The sequence below is a fragment of the Vanessa atalanta genome, chromosome 15 (assembly GCF_905147765.1).
Source record: "Vanessa atalanta chromosome 15, ilVanAtal1.2, whole genome shotgun sequence".
NCBI lineage: Eukaryota > Metazoa > Arthropoda > Insecta > Lepidoptera > Nymphalidae > Vanessa > Vanessa atalanta.
In genome coordinates, this window is record NC_061885.1 from 4,977,001 (window position 1) to 5,000,000 (window position 23,000).

The following is a 23,000-nucleotide window of genomic DNA, read 5'->3' on the forward strand; positions in this document are numbered from 1 at the left end:
TGCGAAGTTTTATTTTATATATTTTAGCGTCATACTTTTGTTGTCGCTACGATTTTTGAAGCGGGCGACATTATAAAAAAAAAACCATTGACATTGGCGCCTGGCGGGAAAGTTAAGCGTCTTTTTTGGATACTCTAGAACGGGAACATTGTTATAACATTAATTAATTGCGTAACTTAACCAATAAAGAAAAACGTTATTAATTAATTTCGAGAGTGATACATACAGCTTATGTAAATACACCGTACAATTAACTATCAACAATTAATTAACAAATAACATTCCTTTACAATTGGTACAATTTCTATATCTGCATGATGGCATTGTCCCTTTATTTAACTTAAGGCATTGACTTTATATATATGTACTCATGTGAGTCAATGGCGTAAGGAGTTGAAACACCGATAGCAAAAGGTCCCAAATCCCAATTGAGAAGTTTTGAATATTCAGTTTGCGTGCGCTGGTAATACCTATATTTGCTTCTTTAAACATGTATAATATCATGGATCGTGTGCCGATGATATTATCATATGTCATGAAAAAATATTAAGAATTTAATATTTTGCAATTTGTAATGATTTTAGATCTAGTCTCTGTATTTCGCATTTATTATCGATGCATTCCTTTTCATTATGACGTCATTATTATTTAGCAATCAAGGTTTTATACCTATAGGATTTTTTAATATATTTACAGCTTCAATTGTTTTTTTGTAATGTTAAAACAATAAATAAAACAACATTTATGTCAAAACTTTTTTTCAACAATTCCTTATTTCTAGTAAAGGCTTGGTAATTATTTACAAGGCTTCATTATACGGCAAGGTAAAAAATTATTAAAATGTACAGAATCACTACAATCAATACAATCTTATCACATGACTATAATATTGGGTCTGTCTCTGCCAACATCGTCAGATGTCTTAACATGATAGAGTAATTGATATAAAATATAATTATGAAGATTACACGAGAATACGCAATATGTACGGTTAATACAAGCAATATAACGAAGCCAGTTATACTATCCATAACTATTTTAATGTAAACCGCTAAAATTATTCAAATTTAGCACTGTATATCACTTCGGAATAAAAACTATTAGAAAACAAATGTTAAAACTCTCCTACAATAATTACAACAATAACAAATATGCAGATAGATTACATACATATATATCAAAACTTTAATCTCACTTAATATCTTCTTGTTAAATACAAATTTAAACGAACCTCCAAAATTTATAAAACAAACACACTTAATTAACGGAAGTTTACGTTAGGTCGTGTATGAAACATTTTCCTTACAAGAATAATATTTTGTTACATGGATAGGTACAATTTTGATGAGCAATTAAATTTAACAAATATTTATATTAAAATTAGTTTTAATTCACTTAGATTATGGAATATTACTTAATTTTAGTAAAGCAATAAAAACATTTGAATGACTTTAGTTGTTATTTCCAAAGTTTTATTTTCGTTACAATGTTTAAGTTGAAAGTTTTCGTAATTTTTTTTTTGTTCTGTTAGCTTTTAATGACTCAAATTAATATTCGCTTAAAATCATCTCATATAAGATTTAAATACAATAACTTACAAATATAGCACCATACCATATGTGAATGTACTTTAAAATTATATTATTTCTTAAAGTACTATCACATATTACCCACCAACATACATTCACACCACTGGCGAAAGAAAGAAAACTATCATTATAAAAAATAAACTACTTACATGGAAAATATTTTTTTTTAATTTGAAAGTATTAACATTGGCACATTGAGGCAGCGAAGCCATATTCGTTGTTGGTATCGGTTTTTATTATTAAAAATATAAATGCAAATAATGGCATATTCAATTCCGATTCACGAATAATAATATAATATTTTCATTTCGGTTCGGAAAAAACTAAATGAATGCAAGTACACGCAAAACTAATTGATACATCTGAACAAAATCGAAATAAAATACGAAGGTACTCTAATGAGGGTCTATAAATAAATAAAATAACAAAATCCTATGCAAACATTCCTTACATTGTCTAAGAATAATAATTATTATAGATAAAGGTGCACCTATCCTAAGCTTTAGACAATACACTGGAATGATACTTTTTTAAGAATGTTACGTTCATACAATATTTATAATAACTTTTTTAGATTAAAATAAATATTAAACAAATTAGTAAAAGAACATTTTATTGAATCATTTACACCACACTAACTTATGAAGGGTCTATAAACTTAAACAATAAGTGGAAGTTGTAGGTACAATTTATAAGCAATGAATTAGGAATGCTTGCATATGATTTATATGTGTGGAGACGGCTCCCTACTTTAACTAAATGATTCATATCTAATATTGTTCCCGAGCTGGTCCCACCCATGACGATGACTTGTGAATATGCATTTTGCTCTCTCATTTATCAGTTATTATGAAATGACTTTTAAATTCTGGATTCCCTTCTGTGTAAGACAATTTGCAATTCAACAAGACTGGAATGTCACTTACTGATTTGGGAAATTAGTAACGCATGCAGATGAGATAGTTCAAAAACATAACATTATATTGTGTTTCATATTAAAAGTCAAACAGCTTTGATGATGAAACCATCTCATAAGCACACAGAGTATCCCTTATGATAATTTTTTCCCCTAAGTTTTAGTCATCGGGCGGAATGCAGTTATCCACAACTATGTTGAGTATTATTATTAAACTTTCATTATATACATAAGTAGATATGCCTCAGTAAATAAATGGATTTATCATAAATATGTGAGCCAAGAATGTCACTACACACGTGTTGGTGACTGACGCTTAACACTCACTAATAAATAAAACACAAATCACTTAACTAATTTAACCACTAGCAATACAAACAATCGTATATTAAGTACCAAATATTATAACGTCCAATCCTCTCATCACTGCGAACACTATGTGTTTCTGAAATAAGCCTAAGTTTATGTCTAGTCCTTACTAAGTCACCATCCTGGAAGAACGTGTCACTGCACGAGACTAGCGTTTTTTAAATTAATCGCTACCCAGTAGCTTTTCAATAATTCTACTTTTTTAAACTAAATACTAAACGCCGAGAGTTCATTGGCGACATCGGGAGCACGAAAACTTGAAAAAAACACGTAGACGAGTGTGCCTTACATCAATATGCTGTATCGAGAGATCATAGTGTATGTATCGTTAGAGAGCGTCACTTCAATGCGATAGACAGGCGAGCACGGGTCAGGTGGCGTCAAACTCGATCTTGTCCCACGAATAGTGCTTGAGCGCGGGCCGCGGCGCCGGGCGCGCCGGCACGCCGCCCAGCACCGGGTCGCACTGCGGCATGTGGCCCCGTCTGAACAGGTTCGGAATCAGCTCGTGGTTCATGTAGTCGTAGGCGTCGCTGTCGACGTTCATATTTGAACTTAGATCGAAATCTTTAAAATCGAACTCGCAAGAACGCTCGTCGAAGGAATGGTGACGCGTGTCCTCGTTTTGTAATGATGGTAACGATAAATCGTTCATGTCTTCGAAGCCAGTTCGTGTATGATCTAAAATGTCTCCGTTTGTGAGCGGGGTCATGCTCATTCTTTCGGGTACGTCGTCGTCGATGTCCATGGCGGCGTGAGTATCACCGGCTAGCAATCTACCGAAGAAGTCGTCATGGTTGTCAGACGTCGAATCCGAATTGCAGAAATTAGCATTAAATTCGCTATTTGCTAATAAATCGACATTTAAATCCGAATCAATATCGGTAACTGTATGATCGACATCCAATCGACTGTTAACCGAATTTAAATCCGCGTGATTCATAATTTCGTTCTCGATGTCATTAAGTTCTCTCTGTAACTCGTCGGCTGCGAGTGAATCGCGAACGTGAGAATCTCCAAGTATTTCATCACTAAGTACATCGGTCGGTGTGAACTCACTAGAACCAGTGAGGTAACCAGCATCAAGTGAATGGTTCGGAGTTACATCTCCGACTGCCGAGGGCGGAAGTTCTCCATTTTCTACAAGTATTTCAAGGACGTCATCCATTATCTGACTGTCTTCGGCGCTATCGTGTATAGAAGTGGCGACCACAGCATGCGATATCGGCGGCAACGGTGGTGGTGGCGGCGGCGGCGGAGGTGGAACGGGAATGGTATGTTCGGGCTCGTAGTGTGTCGTAGGAAGGATAGCTATCGGCACAACTTTTACACCATTCAAAATATACGCCGAATTTCCCGACTTGGACGAGGTAACATCAGCGCTGACCTCACCCGTAGCGGTCGGCGGAGTGACTGTAAAAAGACGAAGAAACCGTTCGGGTGCGGCATCGGAAGCCGCAATAACGTAACGGGGCGGAGGCGGTGGAGGTGCAGGATGCTGTTGTAATGCATCGAGTTTTGCTCGTAGCTGTGTGACGCACAAGTGAGCCTGAATAAGCCTTCGTCTCTGATCACTAGCGGCCGCGCCGGTAGCCTCTCGTCTAACCGCCTCGAGTTGCTGCCTAGACTCTTCGAGTTGGCGCTCGAGCTCCTCTATAAGTCGGCGTTGCGACTGCACTATGTCCTCGGAGGGTTCCGATTCAGCCTTCGATTCCGGCGAAGCGACGGACACGGGCGACCTAGGTGCCTCCTCCTGCATCTCTAAGAGATAAGGACGCAAGCGGTCGATCAACTGCGGTTTGGGCCCGGACACGCGAAGGTTGCGCCTCTTGCACTCCGCGCGCAGGTCCGACACTTTCATGTCTTCGAAGCGAGCCAAGGAGATGGTGGGCAGGGAGGCGGCCGCGGGAGGCAGCGGCGGCGGCGGCGGCGCGCCCAGCGCGTCGGACGAGTCGGACGCGGCCGGGGACGGCGCCGGCGACGCGGGCAGCGTGAGCTGCAGTAGCAGCTGCTGCTGTTGCAGGAGCAGCTTGTACGGCGTCTCCACTGATCCCGGAGGCGACGACGCCTTCTGGGCGTTCGGTGGACCTTTGTACTCGTGAAACTTAAAACGAGACTTTAACTGCTTACTCTGTTTTGTTTTCTTACGTTTCGTCGGATCTTTGCCGGGTGCGGGATGCTGAGAAGACGATGTACTGCTGACCGGCGAAAGTGTAGAGGGTGGCGACGGCGAAGGCGATACCTCCTCTGAAGGACCGCAATACGACGATGGATGCTGTGGCCGACCGGAGGAGCCTTCGCTTGTGGCTTTAAAAGCTAAAATGCCGCTTTTTACAGCAGTTTCAATGTTTTCTTCTGTATGGAGTATATTTTTTTTTATGAGTTCAAGTGGCCCGGGTCGATGCGACAATTGATCATTCAATTGGTCTGCCAAACGTGCCTTTTTAAGCATTCTTTGCTTCTCCGCCAAACTTGGATCCACATGGCTTTCCTGAAAATATAAGTTACAACCATTAATGTTTTATATTTTATAATACTCATACTAATATTGAAGTATTATTATTATATAAAATAGACATTAACCTGTTCCAGTATATGTCTTCTTTCCAGTTCTTGACGATCAGGTCGGCTCTGAATCTTAGCTTTAAGCAAATCTCCCGTTTTTGCTCTTTCCAATTGCATTCTTTGTTTAAAATACGCTGGTGGCGTTTTTAACGCTGTAAGTAAGATTATGGATTAAAATATTGAAGACATTCCAGTAATTATCTTTTATTTTCTCGTACTTTATAATGACAAAAATGTTGATTTCTTTGCCAATCGGTTAGAAAATCTCATTAGCCGCGGCATTTAGCCCGTAAATAAAATTCCTACGCCCACGCGCGAGCTGCGACGGGAGTGGAGCTGCGCAGGCGTTTGGGCGCCTAACCAAGACTCGTCATTTACATGATTAGTTGATTAGTAATTGTTCTGTTATAGTACCTTTTATTACCATATTCTTGGTAGTAAAAGAGGAATTTAAACACTCACGCGGCATAATTCCTTGAGCCACCAACTGGTTGATCGGACGCCGCATCATCAACTTCACTTTTAACGCTGAAAAAACAAAACAAAATGATTTGATACGAAATATTAAGTTTATTCTTTTCCTCAATAAAAACGAGATTGTAAACACATAGTTTTCCTGTTTATATACATTGTATTGTAATTATAATACTTCAATTTTAAATAAATTACAATCAAAATTATGGCAACGGTAGTGTAGGCCACACGGCTTTTTTTGCCCTAAAAAGTGTTTTATAGCTAGCCGAAGGAGTAAATAAGAGTTATGACGAACCAGAACCAGGTGACGAACTTTGACGTAACATGCAAGTAATGTGGACGATGCGTCGACTTGATCGATACGTCGATCGATACATTACGATAATATTGATATAGATGGAAAATGGGCGTGGGCGCATACAGAACTATATTCTTGTTTGCTGTAGACGAGCAAAGAGCAGAGAGACGGGCGGACATCGTTGGCAAAGTGCCAATATAAATAAACACTGCACAAGGAAACTAGTGTTATGCCGCGACCGTATTACAGACGAAACATTCACTACCAGTGGGCCGAATATTGTGGGTTACTGGGCGTTAACATTCGCTTCAATTGCCTTTAGCATTCGTTCGTTAAAATATTTCGGTCTTTCGAATCTAAGCATTCCGTGAGAATTTATATTTTAATATATAAAATGACGTGAATAGCGAAAGAAATATATTATTTTTGCTAGTATATTTTTCATGAAGTCATGATATATTGTGTTATAAACATTTTTATTGCCTTTCGTAAAAATGACGTTATATAAGTGTAAGAAAATATATTAAAAACTACGGTGTCCATTTAGTCATTCGATTTTGTTGCGTGAGTTTTAATAAACAGTTTAATGTGTACGAGATGGTACTGACGGAGAGACGGCTTGTTTATTGGCGATGCACGCGCAGACAGGCGGAGACGCAAGTACGGCCGGATGTGAACGTTGCGCGCCGCATTCTGATGCGTATATCGCAGAAAACTTGATAAATGCTGCATGAAGATAACCAGCTACGATATTTTATGAGCAAATTTTACTTTTTCACCCGGATACTGAATGCAATTTATATTCGGTATTTATTGGTTTATATACGGCAGTCGTTCGAAGCTTTGCATAAAAAACGTTACATAATCCAGTAAGAATATTACTATTTTATGTAATTACTTGAAAACCGACATCTAATCCACTAGGTAGGAGCTGCTAGTTTATGAAACATTAAAAACACTTTCCTCTTCTTAAATTGAAAGTCTTGTTTGTTTATCTTTTTTTAATATTTCATTTAAACTTGTATGCATACAAATGGATCCTTGGTGAAACAATTCGATTATTCTAAGCTGCCTTTCTCTTATGCACAATACTCACATTCCTTATGCTTGCCCATGGCCGGCTGCAGCGGGCTGTCGTCCACGACGACCTTCGGGGGTGAGACTCGCGGCGGCGAGCTCGGCGGCTCGCTCGTGCCGCTACAACTCGCTTGACGACCGGCCATCTCCTCCGCACCCGAACTAAAATAATAGACTAATATTAATACACGAATTCATTCTTATTATTATTATAAACAATCATTAGTACTTCATTTGTCACCATACATTCATCCAGTCATTTTAACACAATTGTTTAAAACCATACATCATAATAAGTACACGTTGATTAGCTTAAAAAATTTAAACTAAGTGAGATCTTATATTTTTGTAAGGTTATTAGATTACATAAAAAGTTAAGATAAGGATTTCTGTTTAATTTTCAAAATAAAATATACCTGAAGGTGTCGTCTTCAGGGGGCGTTGAGGGGGTTCGCGGCGAGGCAGGAGAGTGGGAGGGCGAAGCCGCACGACTACGTTCGGGGGCGCGTCGGGGCTGCTTGAACCACTCGGGATATATTGCACTTAAAGTCTCTACTAGGTCGTGGTCCAGCGTCACACGCCACGACGCGCGACCCTCAGAGCCCTCCGACCCACCGCCTCCGCCGCACGACGAACGGCTTTCTGAAATCATTTATTGATTTTTATAATTTAAATTGTAATTTAAGTAAATTCCTAGAAATGGTGACCACTCAGTGACATGAAATAGAAACGAATAATGTACTCGAAGTGAAGTGTATCACCATCGGAAATTGGTAACGCAATTTGGATAGCGATAGGTGTGGTCTGGGCGAATCGCTCCAATGAACCGCTCTAATTTATTAGTAGGTAGGTACATATTTAACAGTCACAATAGGCATATACAAAATGTATGCAGTAAAACAAAAGAAAATTCAAAGACTAATTGCTAAAAATTGTTTTATATATTACAAACAATCGGTTCCGACTACGCACAACTTAAATTAGGTATTTCCCACTTCAGTTTTTATACAAATACTAGTTCACGTGCGCTCGCGTTTTAGTGGTTGGTACTGAAGTGTTGAGTACAAAAAGTATTTTGGGATTAAATCGTGCTTCATATCAAATGACATCAAATTCGGTACACTGGTTTGGTCGTGAAAGCGTAACAGACAGAATTAGTTTCGCATTTATAATATTAGTATAGATTTTATTATAGAATAAAATCAGCTTGGAGCCGAGTATACCGCACGCAATACGCATTTGTATTCCATTGTTCAAATAACGTGCATTAGCATCGGTAAATAAGACAATCTTTAGTCAGGAAAACTTTTAATTAATATGCACATGATCTATAAAATATATAAGAAGATAAATGCTAAGGCGTTTTTTTTATAAATATTACATACAAAGTTTGCTTTAATCTTTTACAGTTTTGACAACGTTCGTTAGAAAAGCGCTGTGCCCAAAAAAATTCTCTCCCACTTCCGCGAACGTCTTATAGCATTCCGGGGCCCAAGGGATAATAGTAGCTAGGTGGATAAAGTACAGTGACGGATTAAAAAATACGCATGTCCGAAATTGTAGATAGCCTTTTTTTTCTGCGAATCGTACTTTTCACCTCGTGCTCTGGTGCTTACAGCATAAACGAATATATTGGCCTATCTGGGGCCCCCTTGAGAATGGGAAGCCTAGGGTCGGGCCCCGTGTTTCGGGAAAGACGGTACGGCCTACTACGTTAACACAAAAATATACCACACATAAATATGGTAGAAAGCCTTGTCTAGAATCAAAAATATACAATCGGATAAGGAATCTTTGTGTAAATCCGGAAAACAAACATTCAAAAATAATTTGTTTTTAATAAAAATTATTATTTTAAAAATATAAGTCTAATTACACAGCTATTCCATTCTTTGATCTCAGATATATTGTTAGGGTAGAACGTAAATCAGCATTATCTTACGCATTGGTATACGAGATAAATTTAAGTAAACAAATGCATAGGCGAGTTATGCAACATTAATATCTTTGTCTAAGCAATGTTACTCAAGGTATCATAAAAACGTCCTTCTATCTATCTTCTATATATATTCTATCCTTTGAAAATGTTTAATGTAATTTTTTAATAGCGTAAAAATATTAATGCAAAAAAATTATTATGATTTAATGTTTACCTATGTCATTATGCATGAAACAAACTGTTTTTTTTATTTATTTGAAATAAGTAGGCAAACAGGAAAATGCACAGCTGATTGTTTGTGGTCCCCACCACGCATAGACATTGCCACTAAGAAAAATATTATTCAACCCTTACATCGGCAATGCACCAACAGCTTTGAAAAATAAGATGTTATAACCCTTATGCCTGAACTTAGACTGGCTCACTCCAAAAGCAACAGAATAATTAGTATTGCGTTTCGGCGGTAGAATATGTGACGAGTACGTGGTCAAACTGCGAATGTAACTTGTATATATATAGTAAGTATATAAATTAAAGATCATAAATAACTAGAGATAACAAAAACGGTTTGCTGGGATTAATAGGAAACAGCTAAATTACCGGCTTGCATAAACATCATTCGGAACATTCTATTTATAGTATTCAAAAGGTTATGTAATAAACAAATATTTAAACTGTGAAAATCGTGGTAAACGTCGCTGGATTGAGCATTAAGTCGGTTTCAACTTGCATTTTTACGACCATTAATAATTATATAAATAAATATAAACACTAGGTCTGCTCTATTATTGCAAATTTAATATTCTTTTCATTATACTAAATTCAATAATTTTTATATATATGTCTATGTTAAACTCTAGTCATTATTGTGTTAAATCGGAAAAGTGAAGCATTACGGAATATTTTTATTTCGCAGTATAACGTTATATTTATATAGTGTCGGAAATAAATAAATCTTGTGAGCTCAATATGAGTTATGTGTTATAAAATTTAAATTTGTGTAAACGAATTCTCACCGTACCCAATAACAAATATAATATGATTAAGACATAACTCTTGCTCTATTTTTACCGGTGCAGCGAAGGTTATATAGCGCTATGTATTTTTTCGTTAACGTCTTTTTTCATCAAATACACCATAATGAAGAGACTGCTCTTACTATAGGAACATTACTTTTAATATATACATAACTAATGTAACTTTTGGATACTAATTAAATGATGGTCAGTCACTAGGTAACCGACAGAGTTGAAACAAGAAAACACATGACATTTATTAAAAACAATAACAACTATGTATATTGTTTTATTTTTTATAGTATTGTATGATACAATACAATAACAAATAAATACATGAGTCGACTGCAGGCTTTGGTCACTAGAGAAAAGTTCCACTTTTTCGGCAATTTCTGTGTTATTTTTTTATGGTTATTGAATACGTTTTGTAATATTGTATATTCATAACAGTTCCTGAATATCCATTTGTTGCGTTTGTATGTTTTATACAGGTAATATTATTATATACATAACTAGGAAATATTCGATTCAATTCTAATAAAATCTACAATAATTATTTCTTCCTACGTTTTGCTTACGTGCTTTTTGCACAATCATATTTGTTCTTATAATTACATATATATTGCTGGTTTTAAAATTTTGATTCTAAAACATTTGATTATATTAACTGTGTAAGTTCAGGATACAACGGCGAGCAATATAGTATGAGATATATCGCAATATATTTCTAATCGATCTTCCTTAAACAATGAATAGTGAGGTCTGGTGCTTATTCAATAACAATAAGTATATAATAACAATTATAAGCGTAATAGTGCTACATTCTCTTCGAATGATTTTATAGTTTTTTCTCTATTAACACTAACATTGAAAAGGGGTTGTGTTTCTGGTTGCCTACCCACAATGCTTTATATACAAATGTTAAATACAGTATTTTAAACTTTACAAACATTATATTTAATTAATATAATAATTTTATTGTTATCTTTCAGTCGATTACAATATACGAAGGATGAATGCAACTGGCCTTGGCAGTTGTTACACAAGACCAGTAAGACATAAATCATGTGTTACACTTCTTAAAATGTTACAGATTACAATTTTGTAAACAAACTGGCGCACGTGCGTGCGGCCGCTGAGTCGCTGACTCATTGCGAAGTTAGTGTTGATTATAATGGCAGATGTACTTAATCTTTGCCAATTGATATTTAAATGCTTTTTAAATATTTATATTTTTATGCTAAATTTACGTCCTTTAAATAAGATTTTTTCGTCTGGGGTTTAATATATTTTTGTATTATTATAATTCAATCAGAAAATAAAACAGACAAATCAGAAAATTAAAAATTACTTGGTGTATATTTCTAACAGCGCCAATGTTTATGGGCGGTGGTGACCACTGAACATCAGGTGGCCCATTTGCCGGTCCGCCTACCTACTACATAAAATAAAAAATAAAAAAATCTTAACAAATCGTGTTGTGATTTGATTGGAAATAACTAACAAAAATGTCAGTAAGAACTACTTAATAAATTGCACTCAGAATGACCACGCCCTGAGCGATTGGTATCAAGTTTTATTTTTGAACGTATTTTTCGCTTTTCTAATGACGCTTTGAATCTTTATAATGACGTTTACTCATGTCTTATGATGCACTTGGCACAAATAGTAGTCATTTTCGGTTCTTAGTCGGCAATTCTTAACAAAAGTTTAGGTAATTACAAAAATTCAGTCAGCAATGCGTTATAACAACACAAAAGTTGCCAATTTCCCTTTCGCGAGGACAACTTTATGAACGAACACCGATACATTACGTGGCACTGATTTGTCACTAGTGAGTCTTGTTACCATCTTCCCACGCATATTACGTTTTAATCATCAAATATATTTATTCATAACTAACTGATTGGACTCACTATTTATATCCATATTTGAGACAGCAATTGCGTTACTACATCTTGTATATCTAATTATACATAGAATTAATTTCTTCTATGACTTGTCTGAATATTTTTAAGAATAGAATCGAATCCACATCTACGGATTGGCCTTCTATTCACTTACCTAAATATAAGCAATGCTTTTATCGATGCCAAATCTATTTTTCGCCTTTTTTAAGTGCATTCGTTCAAATACTTCTTTAATTTTTTTGTAACATTTGAGTAAAGCGTGTAACGTGTAACTAATAATAAGTAAGTAAAAGTGTAATACCTACGCCATAGTGGTCTACTTCGAATAAAACTTATGGTGTGGTGTATCGAAAGCGTTATGCGACTTTTCGATTTTATACGAATCACTTTTCAATGCGTGGAATTATTTAATATACGGCAATGGTCATTTAATGTTTATTATACAACTATAATTGTTATAATATATGTACTTTAATGGTAGTTTATAGCATTCATTCTTAAACGGTTATACCCTGTTTGGATTGTTAAATGGCGCCGTGGTCTGCATATCATACGTTGTCCGGTTTCGACGTCATCATCCATGTTTGGATTACCATTAAATAATGGAATTAATCATTTTAGTTTAGCATATTAAAAAGGGAAACAATTCAAACTAATTGCAAAATTTATGACTATTTAAAAAGATGCAAAGATAATTGAAATCGGGAAAATATGTACATTTATGGTAAAAACAACATCATATACGATTTTAAAATATATTATAATTATAAAGCAAAAAATGTATAGAAAATAAACTGCAATTGTCGTCGTGTGTGAACCATCACGTGCGTCAATCAAAATGTCAACGTCGAAACAGACGCAGGCGCCGTTCTAGATCAGTTCAAAACTCATGCGTTACGTGTTACGTACAACAATACAATTTACGCATATTTATTTTAAATTGAAAACGTTTTTAAACTGAGTTTATGTAAACATTTTTAGAAAAAAAAAAGTTTGATAATCACTAGTACACAAACATATATTACATGAATATATATATATATATATATATATATATATATATATATATATATATATATGTTTATATCAGAATGTCAGTCTTAAGGTTTTAATTCGCCTTTAAAAAAATTTAGATACTATTTACATGGGTAAAAAATATAATGTAAACATTTCTTTAATGAAGGTATACTTAGAAGGCCTATGACGTAATGTTTGTCACACATTAAAACTTTCAATACCTACTAGACACAAAGGCTAGGTCAGTTATAATATCACAATCATATTTATCTTCCGAGAAACGAACGTTTGTGGAAGGCTACATGGGTTACGTCACGTGTGCACGCGGCACTGACCACGTGGGCGCCCGCCCACAACCTGGCTACACTTGTTTATTACTTCCCATTACCATATCCCACTCACCTAGTCACCAGTCTTTTAGAGGTTAAGGATGTAATGAGTTCCGTTTCATTTGTAAATTATTAGTACACGGGCGCGTTCGATTTAGCGATTATATACGCCTATAAATCACCAAGCGTTTGATATATTATGTACCTAAACGAATGTAATTAATAAAACAGACTTGTATGTACTGCTATCATGATACGAATAAAATATGAAAGTTAATAACGGTAAAGCGTTATTCTCAACTAGTCGTTATTTTTCAGAAGTCGTTTTTTGTATAATAATCTAGATTTTATAATTAGAGCAGATATATTCAATTCAAATTTGGTGAAGTAGGTATATAGCAAGTTTAATAGTTTAACGAATGCGAGAATGTGAGGTATACCTGCAGAACGAATACCATTGTATGCAATAAAAAATATTGCGATCTTATAGATTATGGAACTCAGGACAGTTCTTGTTTGTTACACTTTCATTAAACAACAATGGTCTCGTCAGTTCACAGCGTTAAGCTAAATATGATTTGTGGGACAAATCTCGAAAACAACAGGCGAGTGACCTCGTTCCGCGCAATGCCCGCTGCTAGACTTGTCGCTCAGATACACAAGTAAAAACAGCATCTTTACCATGAACACTTATTCGCTGTGAAATGTGTCTTAAAATTATTTCAGATTTAAATAAAAGATTGTCGAGTGACCTATATTCTCTAGGGAATATTGTGGCAGCTTTACGATTCAAATAAATTCTAATTAAAACTGAATATGTAACTAAAAACGCATACTTTAAATATAGTGGGAGTCCAAATGCACAAAACCAAGAATGATAAATTACTTACATTTCATATTACCTATATCGTTAATCGGAATGATAGACAGCAGTTCAGAGACGGGCTGCCTGTTGCACAACACAATATAGATTTGGCTTTCTGCGCTAGGCTAAATTCGGATCTCAATTGACTTTGTAAGCCGATGAATGAATCGCAAGCAACACTAAGCGTGTAGAATACAATTTAATAAATTATTTTGTATTATAACAACGTATTCATAAAAATTTAAATTAAATTATATAAATCAAAAATTAAATATATAGTGCTTCTTAATCGCAACACTGAATTTTTATGTACGTATGTAGGTTTATAAATTTCCTATGTTTACGGTCGTTACTGCACCGAGCATCTTAAACTGTTACTGATTATGATATATGTATTTGCTTACGAAACAGCTATCTAAACAAGATGGTATTGTCTTGAAAGACAGCTTAGAATAATTCGTAGCTGAAACCATAACGGAGTGATGACGTAAAAGGATGTTTTCAGCGAGTCGGCAACAGCGGCCGTCTGTTTATCGTCGGAAAACAGTTAGAGCTACACCCAGATTTGCCTATACCGAATTGCAGCTGTAAAAACACACAGAATTACTCCACTTCTAGCATTCGCAATAAATGTACATACAGTGTGATAGCTCGCCCGTTACGCAACTGGCGGCATGCGGCGCCCACGTAAATGGAAACATAACAACAGATTATAAACAAAGAAAAAACTTCAACATATTTTCTTAATATATCACACGAGAAAGATTTATTATCAGTGATAGAACAGTGCTGAACGGTCGAGCATGTAACAATTATTATTACATGATAATCGTGCACCTGTGCTAACCTCACATGGTACAAAACTAGATTACAAGGATTTTAAATACTCACCGGTTGTAATACTTATAAACATTACATTTCCAACAAGATATTTATTTGATACCTTACTAATATAAGCATTTTTCCTTGTAGCTATATCTCTGTTACGCGAATAGTCTAATCTATTTGATCTGAATTGAATGCACGTCTTTGGAATGGTGTTTCTATTGGAGCATTAATTTAGTATTTAGTGCAACGATTCTGCCAAGGATTTTACTTTCGTATCAGATTCAGAATTATTAATAATGGTTTTTTAGAGTTTAGTGTTGTATAGGTATATATTAAGTATTATATACCGTCTATAGATCGTTTTTAAAAGTATTTTTTTTAATTTTCGTCTATTGTTATAAATGCTGAAATCTTTAAATAAACTTAAGACAAATAAATGCCACGGCGCAATTTTTTTCTCACAATTTAAATCGATTTTGAATGCCAACAGCGTTAAAATTCCACAAAAATAATGACTCGATGCTGTCATCTAATTTAAGAGAAAAGAGAAGTTACGTAATATAAAAAGAAAAAAAAATATGTTAAATATCATACACTCACTCGCTATATATTTAGTTAATAAAGTATTAGTTTCTCCCACGTCTATTATGATAATATATTATGCCCTTGACTTTGCCATCGTATTATTCTGTATATTCTAAAATAATATTAATTCTGTAGTCGTAACGGCAGCTATATTAGTGGTTTAATATTTTACGCAATTCTAAGCTTCTGCGTCTACGTCTATTGGTAAAAATACCAAAATATTTCCTGGTCGCGGACCACTGTCTATTTCAACTCAATTATGTGTGAGTGCAATAAAAATAATTTACTGCTTGGTTTATATCTAAGAATACATATATGAGTATTTATGTTATTAATAAATACGAAAGAGTTCTTTTTCATGGAAAATATTTAAAAGCTTTTTCACAATTTTATATCGTAGAAGACAACTGAACCAGTATTTTAATAGAATTTTAAATACTAAACAACAGGATAAGATAATGAAATTGTAGGAAACAACTTACATCGGTTAGAACAAGCCATCGTTGGATATCAGTACTTATACCCAGATTGCATACTACTAAGTTTTATAAATAGCTAATCACACTGATACACCTGTTCTTATAATTCTTATTAAGGAAGATTGTAAGGAAGCATTCAATTTTGAATATATAAATTCAATTGACCCTTCAGCAATAAAATATTTTGGCTTACTTACACAGTAATTAATACTTAAATTATCCGTAAAATTCGAGTTAAAATATGAGGTTTCAAATGTAGGAAATGTGTAATTAATTAACACGAAACCGATTGATACGAAATTGTTGCCATTTATATTTAGAAAATAATTTATATTAAAAAGTTTATACATAAAATCATACACCTAACCTGAGACTTTCAAAATCTTCATTTCAATTCCTTTATGAGTAAAGGCCTGTAACAGAAAGACGAAAAATGTTAGTAAAAAATTCTATTGATATTGAACATGCCAACTACGTAAATGAAGTGCATAAATAATAAACGAAATATAAAAAGCGTGTTAGTATCTATCTACTGGAGGAACATTATAATTAGCCTCTAATATTATATTATTTGAATAGCATAGAGAAATAAAGAAAGGAAGTTGAAGCACAATTTTGGCCTTCCCAAAGCAGTTATACGTGTCCCAAGGTAAACGCGGCTTAACTATCACTGGCAACTGAACACATCTAGCAACGTAATTATTTTAAAAACTCATAAATTTGATTATTTTTCACTCAGGACAAAAAGCAATGGGTGGCACAATAAAATTCACTTTTTGGCAGCTTTTAAAACGATGTCGCGATTACAAAGAAACAAATTGCTGAATTATACGTCAACCTGTTAAAGAATTTTATTTTCATAAAACACTATCTTAGTAGTTTATTTTCTAAAATATTTACCAATGCATGAAGCATTAGTAAATATTTTAGAAAATAATCTTACCTTTTATTATTTATACGATAACATTAAGACATCTCGATGCTACGAATAGGCATAACGAGATTTATTTGATACTGGCTGCAATTATCATTAATAAGGTTACTAGGTAGTTTAAATATATTTTTATAGCGTCATCATATAAATTATACCATATACGTTTACATCGGTACCGTTACCTAAATAAATTGTATTGTACATTAAGAAGCATAAATATACATATAAGGTTACAGAATGTTGATCTACTTCGTTGATTGTTTGATTTTACTCTATATGTTTATTATATTAATAAATTAAAATCATATTAGGAAATGGAATCATTTATAATAAAGTTCTGTAGTATCAAGTAAGATGATATAAATAAATCTTTTAATTTACAATTATGTACTAATTTTCGGTAACGGGGGCCGATCTCAATGATTAGCCCTCTGCGCAGGTGTTAAGTACGAGCGTACAAATACAGGTGCTATTTATTCTCTGTGCTTTTCCGATGGGACGGCAACCCGATAATTAGCGAATCAGTCAGAGGACTGAGTGTATTACAGGCCATTCATAAATCCGAGTTACTATTTTTTCTACTTTTCTTTCCTTAGATAGAAAAAGCCAATAAATGTTATTGTCCGACTCGCAATTTGAACCGAGCACCTCGGGATCTTCACCTAATAACCCCTCTTTAAATGAAACGAAGACTTCATATTTGTTTTTATGATACTGGTGTATGATAGTATTTCTTCTTCAGAGATAAGCTTCTGAGATTTCTTTAAAACAGTATCGTTCCACGTAAAAGATGGTCGCACGTGATGCTTTCCATTCATCTGTCTTACTGTACGTGCGGTACGATTCCTCACGCTTTGGCATTGTGCCGCGGGACGATACGATACAAAGGCAAGCTATTAACTATTTGCATTGATTTTCTAAAATAATGAAAAAAAAGAACCCATCGCTTATAATTTTTGGTCAAATGGTACTGGACAAAGTTCAGTCACTTATGACAATCCTTCCTACTGACAAAAAAGTGTTGTTATAAAATTAGATGATACATAAAAGTTGTACGATAAACGTATATAAGCTAGGCGGCTGGGTGGGACATGCGAATAACAAACGAGCAAAGCGAGTTCTGTTTTAGGTCAACGTTGAACATACCAAACGGGTCGCTCGGACGCTTCCGGGGTTCTATTTCTGAACTTCATCAAAACGACGCCTTGGAGTATTGCACTGTCGAGTTTTGCGACTATTGCCATTATAAATCTTTGATTACTTTGATCTATACCTTTAACCTATAGATAAGTGGGAATACCACGCAATATTCACTGTCTCAAAGGACATGATTACGAAACTAGAACGAATTTTTATTATTGAAAGGTTTTTGCCTATATTGTTATCCCAGCTATTTTTAGTACTACTGTTTCACGGATTACATTTTATTCAACCGTTAATAATTTATTTGATCTATTTTACATTTAGAGTTACTTGACAGACAATAATGTACTGGTAACCAAAATGAGGTGAAGTTAGGGGATAGATTCGGCACAGATTGCGGAAGCGGTCAAACGAATTTTGCGGATTGGGTACAGAAACGTCTGTCGGTCGTCGTCTCCACTTCTATCTAAATAAGGAGCAAAAGTTCAACGGCCGCCCTCACCGACGAGGAAGAAAGCGCCTATGAGATGTGACCAGTCATAATCTAACAATCAAATTAGACTCTTATGATTTTATTTTTTAAATAAAATTTATTTATAGTTTATATTAGGCGTAGGTAATTAAACATCTTCCTTTAGTTTGTTTCTATAACAGTTTTTCAAATATATTAACGAAATCCTAAAAATATATTTTACAAATAATAAAGTTCCTCTTTGTAGAACTAGTACACGTGGCATAAAATGAGTTTGTGATAAATTGGGTCAGTATACCTGTCATCTGAGGTGTTTTCTTGACGTGTATTTAATTTTCGTAGAAAATTAGTCTAAATTTCAAACGACTGGTGGAATACTTTCGCTCAGCCGAAGGATTGTGATGACGTAGCACCTTGGCAAGCGTGAAAGCTTGAGACAGGAATTGCGTAAAGGTGTCGTGAACGCTTCATTCGAATGCCTAAAAACTTTTCGTGACATCGATAATACAGAAATACTATTAGCGTCGGTCAACAGCGTCGAAAATAACCGGGCAACATCCAAAACATGGTCATTACTATCAGTACTCTGTTCATTTAGAAATAAATACGATATGATATTTGCAAATTGGAAATTTACCAATAATTTTACATTTGTGTCATTTCCATGAACATCGGATGTATCGTTTGACAAAGTAAACGAGAAGCAAAGAAGAAACATAAAAACATCTATGTATTTACAATCCCGAAATAGAAGACAAGCGAGCAACTTCGTATTCGCTCAATTATAGTTATACTTTTCAAGCATATTAGTTATAAACAAATAATTGAATCAATAATAGTAATCCCGCGCCAAGCTATCACTCCGCCCATTTTAAACCATTTATCACGCAACTCAAATACACGCCCTACGGATATTTTCTTACGCTTGAGTTCTTTTTTAAAAAACTTTTAATATCTGTGATATTACTAATCAAACTTATCTAGAAACATATCTATGTGGAAAATGACTTCATCGTTTGTTTCTCAAGATAAATAATATGTTACAAATATAAACTTAAAATCACTTATTGTGACATCGCAACATTCCAAACCAGATATATATATTAATTAAACACTGTCACAGATTTTCCTGTCGCCTACTTTCGGATACAATTAATTTGTACAAAGTTTCAGCATATCTGTTCGTATAAATTGTTTGTTTTCGACTTTATTAGTGCAGTTATCAATCTAAAATTATAAGTAAGTTGTGAAAGTTCTGCATTAATTCGTTGTAATTTATGCGCGAATTAACCCATAGAAACAAACGATACTTTTCTCTTTTTAACATTTACTTGATTATACGAATACCAACGACGATAAACAAGTATTACAATTAATAGTAGTAATGCAGAATTCGTTATATTTGTCGTATTTACTAAACGATATGTTTTACCAATTTTAAAGAGCATGGATCTTTATAGCTCCTCCTCGTAAATAGGTTTTTTTTTTTATAGTTCATAAAGATAAATATAACAATACGGTATACGTAAAAAATATATATTCGACAAAGTTATGCGAGGAAGACAAGCGCTAGTAGAATTATTGAACTAAACTACGAAACCTAAACGTGGAAAAAATCTTGGACTCATTCCAAGCAGCTGATTGATGAGGATGGTCATTTCGTACACGGCCAATCCCGAGCTTTTTCTTATTATTTAGCAAAGTGGTGGACGTGTCTATTTCTGAGACGCGAAAAACAAGAAACTATTAAAATATGCTATATACCACACGTTTTACAGGTCACGTGATATTTCTTAATATCAGAATGAAGTTACAATATTAATATTCAATGAATATCATTAATTAACGATAAACTTGGTTATTGTATGTATATTACAAGCTAAACTAAACGAACGATGGTGAAAACAATATGTAAAAAGTGAACATTAAACGAATATAAAACGGAGTAATTACCTCGACACCGATACTAAAGCCACAAACATTATAACAGTTCATAATACTCGTGGAGCTCATAAAAGATAGAAAATTTCACGCTTGACGACTGTAATTTTTCAACTGTAGGCGTATGCCGAATTGCACAGAACTAACATAGCAACGAATATTAAAATCATCTCACGTGTACAATTTGATATCATGTTATACAATTATTGTACATCTTTATTAAAGAGATACGTAGATTTTCATTCATTTTAATTTAACTTAAATAAACTACCTCAGATATAGTTCATAATTGAATTGTATTAACATAATCACAGTAATAACAAAAAAAAAGTTTCAAAAATGTTTTTGAACGCATACATTATTATCTTACTTACATTTGTAATGTAATATTAGCTGCTGTAAAAATTAGACACTCATAAATTGTTTAAAATATTTAATTTAAAAAAGAACGAAAATTCCGGTTACTCAATTCCTGAAATAATAAGTTAACATTCAATAACTGTGAATTTATATCTCAAGCTAGTAGGCAGTAGCAGAAATAAAAAAGTAAATTGATGCTAAGATGAACTAATAACATACCACAGATAACTTCCACCTTTGAAAACTGTATATAAAAAAGCTTATATTTAAAGAAAGTAACTGCATGCACAATTGAATACAATATGTCAATCTGACAAACGAACGAACACATAGCAGACATGAAAGTCTTATTCTTTCTTGTAATGTATTCTGTAATTAATCCATTTGGACATTAAGATAATGAATATTTGAAAGTACACAAAGCGACATCTTAACATACAGACGAAACAAATAGTTGCATCATTGACAACATGTTTATGTCCAAGCCCACGATTATCACTGCAACCCTAATTATCTAATGTTTGTCTCTGAACTCACCGATCTGTTGTTGCCAAGCATTTAGCCAATCGGTAAAGAGGTAGGTGAAGGTTAATTACCTGAAAGTATAGAATATACAATTAGTACCGCTGCAACAAGAGCTAAAGTTTAAACTGGAACGTAAGTACATACTTTGAGAATTATGGCTAACATAACATTGTACATACAAACATATTATACATACATACGTCTATACGATGTAAACAAAGATTGATCTAAACTGAAGCAAACATTACTATAGGAGATTATACAAATATAATTATGATAAGGTAGTATTGTTTAACATTCACAAAAGTATACAATATTAATACTTAAACATTAATTGTATTTTTTTATTTACTCATGGACCCATTTAATATAATGTGAATAACTTCTTATATATATTAATTATAAACGCCTCTTCGTTTATAACTAATATTTATAAAAATTAAGTAAAAATACTTATAACTACACTTTATTTGTATCAGTTATAAGTTGTAAATTTTATTTACCCTCAGTTGATAAGGTAACTTACAGGAATTAGGAGTATCCCAAGGTTTCCAAGTCACACGTTAACTCATACGCATATTATAGTAGTATAAATAATTTGACTACAATGCATTTGTTTTTTTTTTCAGTTCATACAATAGTGTCTGTAATACTACTACAAACTTGAATACAGATTATTCTTGTCGGGCAGTTAATACAATATAACTTTTCTTGTGTACAATGGAGCAAACTTAACAGAAATACTCGGCTCGCATTATACAATAATACATCACTAAATAGTAATTGCACACGAATAGACAAACGGTGGGTAAACAAGTTTGACAGGCATGTCAAATACACTACGCCAGCGACGGCGATACGGCCGGCCCACGCGCACTGCGTCGTAAACTAACCCTCAGCACGCATGGGTTCCACAAGGTTACTTAGACTTTTACAAAGAGATTTACAACAGCACAATAAATCAACACACATTAATGATTCTCAATAATATTGTATGATGTCCATCATTATTTTTAATACATTTATGAAAATTTATTAAAATATCCGTCCTAAAAAATATTTTTCTTGTAAAAAAGTCTAATCTTATAATAGATACTAATTTAAAAACGCATCATAAATCAAATAATATAAATTCAAATGTAATGCTAACGCTAATGCTTTATTTAATTAATTTTCATTTATTTTATAGGTCAGGCGAATCAGGTTCGTTAATCTCTCTACTGACATTATTTCGTGCAAGTCTCGCTATGCTCACCGTCGTATCGACAAGCTAAAAGGATCGGTCATTCTGGCTGTGTACCAAGGAACGTGAATTCAGGCCTAACTAATGTGCATTACGTGACCCAAGTTGGCATTTTGAACGGTAACG

The 23,000-nt window shown here is 34.1% G+C and overlaps 1 protein-coding gene across 4 annotated transcripts in view; it reads right to left on the reverse strand.

Annotated features, from left to right (window-relative positions):
- Nucleotides 1-741: 741 nt before the first annotated feature.
- Nucleotides 742-23,000, reverse strand: part of LOC125069101 (actin cytoskeleton-regulatory complex protein PAN1) — a 33,690-nt gene continuing 11,431 nt past the window's right edge. For 2 of the 4 annotated variants that reach the window (XM_047678465.1, XM_047678462.1), the window contains exons 2-6: nucleotides 7,705-7,930; nucleotides 7,308-7,450; nucleotides 5,902-5,967; nucleotides 5,458-5,591; nucleotides 742-5,365 (exon numbers count right to left, since the gene is read on the reverse strand). In XM_047678465.1, coding sequence (XP_047534421.1) covers nucleotides 3,245-5,365; nucleotides 5,458-5,591; nucleotides 5,902-5,967; nucleotides 7,308-7,434 — 2,448 coding nt within the window. In that variant the 5' untranslated portion in view covers nucleotides 7,435-7,450; nucleotides 7,705-7,930 and the 3' untranslated portion in view covers nucleotides 742-3,244. Of the gene's footprint in view, nucleotides 5,366-5,457; nucleotides 5,592-5,901; nucleotides 5,968-7,307; nucleotides 7,451-7,704; nucleotides 7,931-16,623; nucleotides 16,670-21,643; nucleotides 21,703-23,000 lie in introns of all 4 variants that reach the window. The other 2 variants (XM_047678463.1, XM_047678464.1) reach the window with 2 other exon arrangements.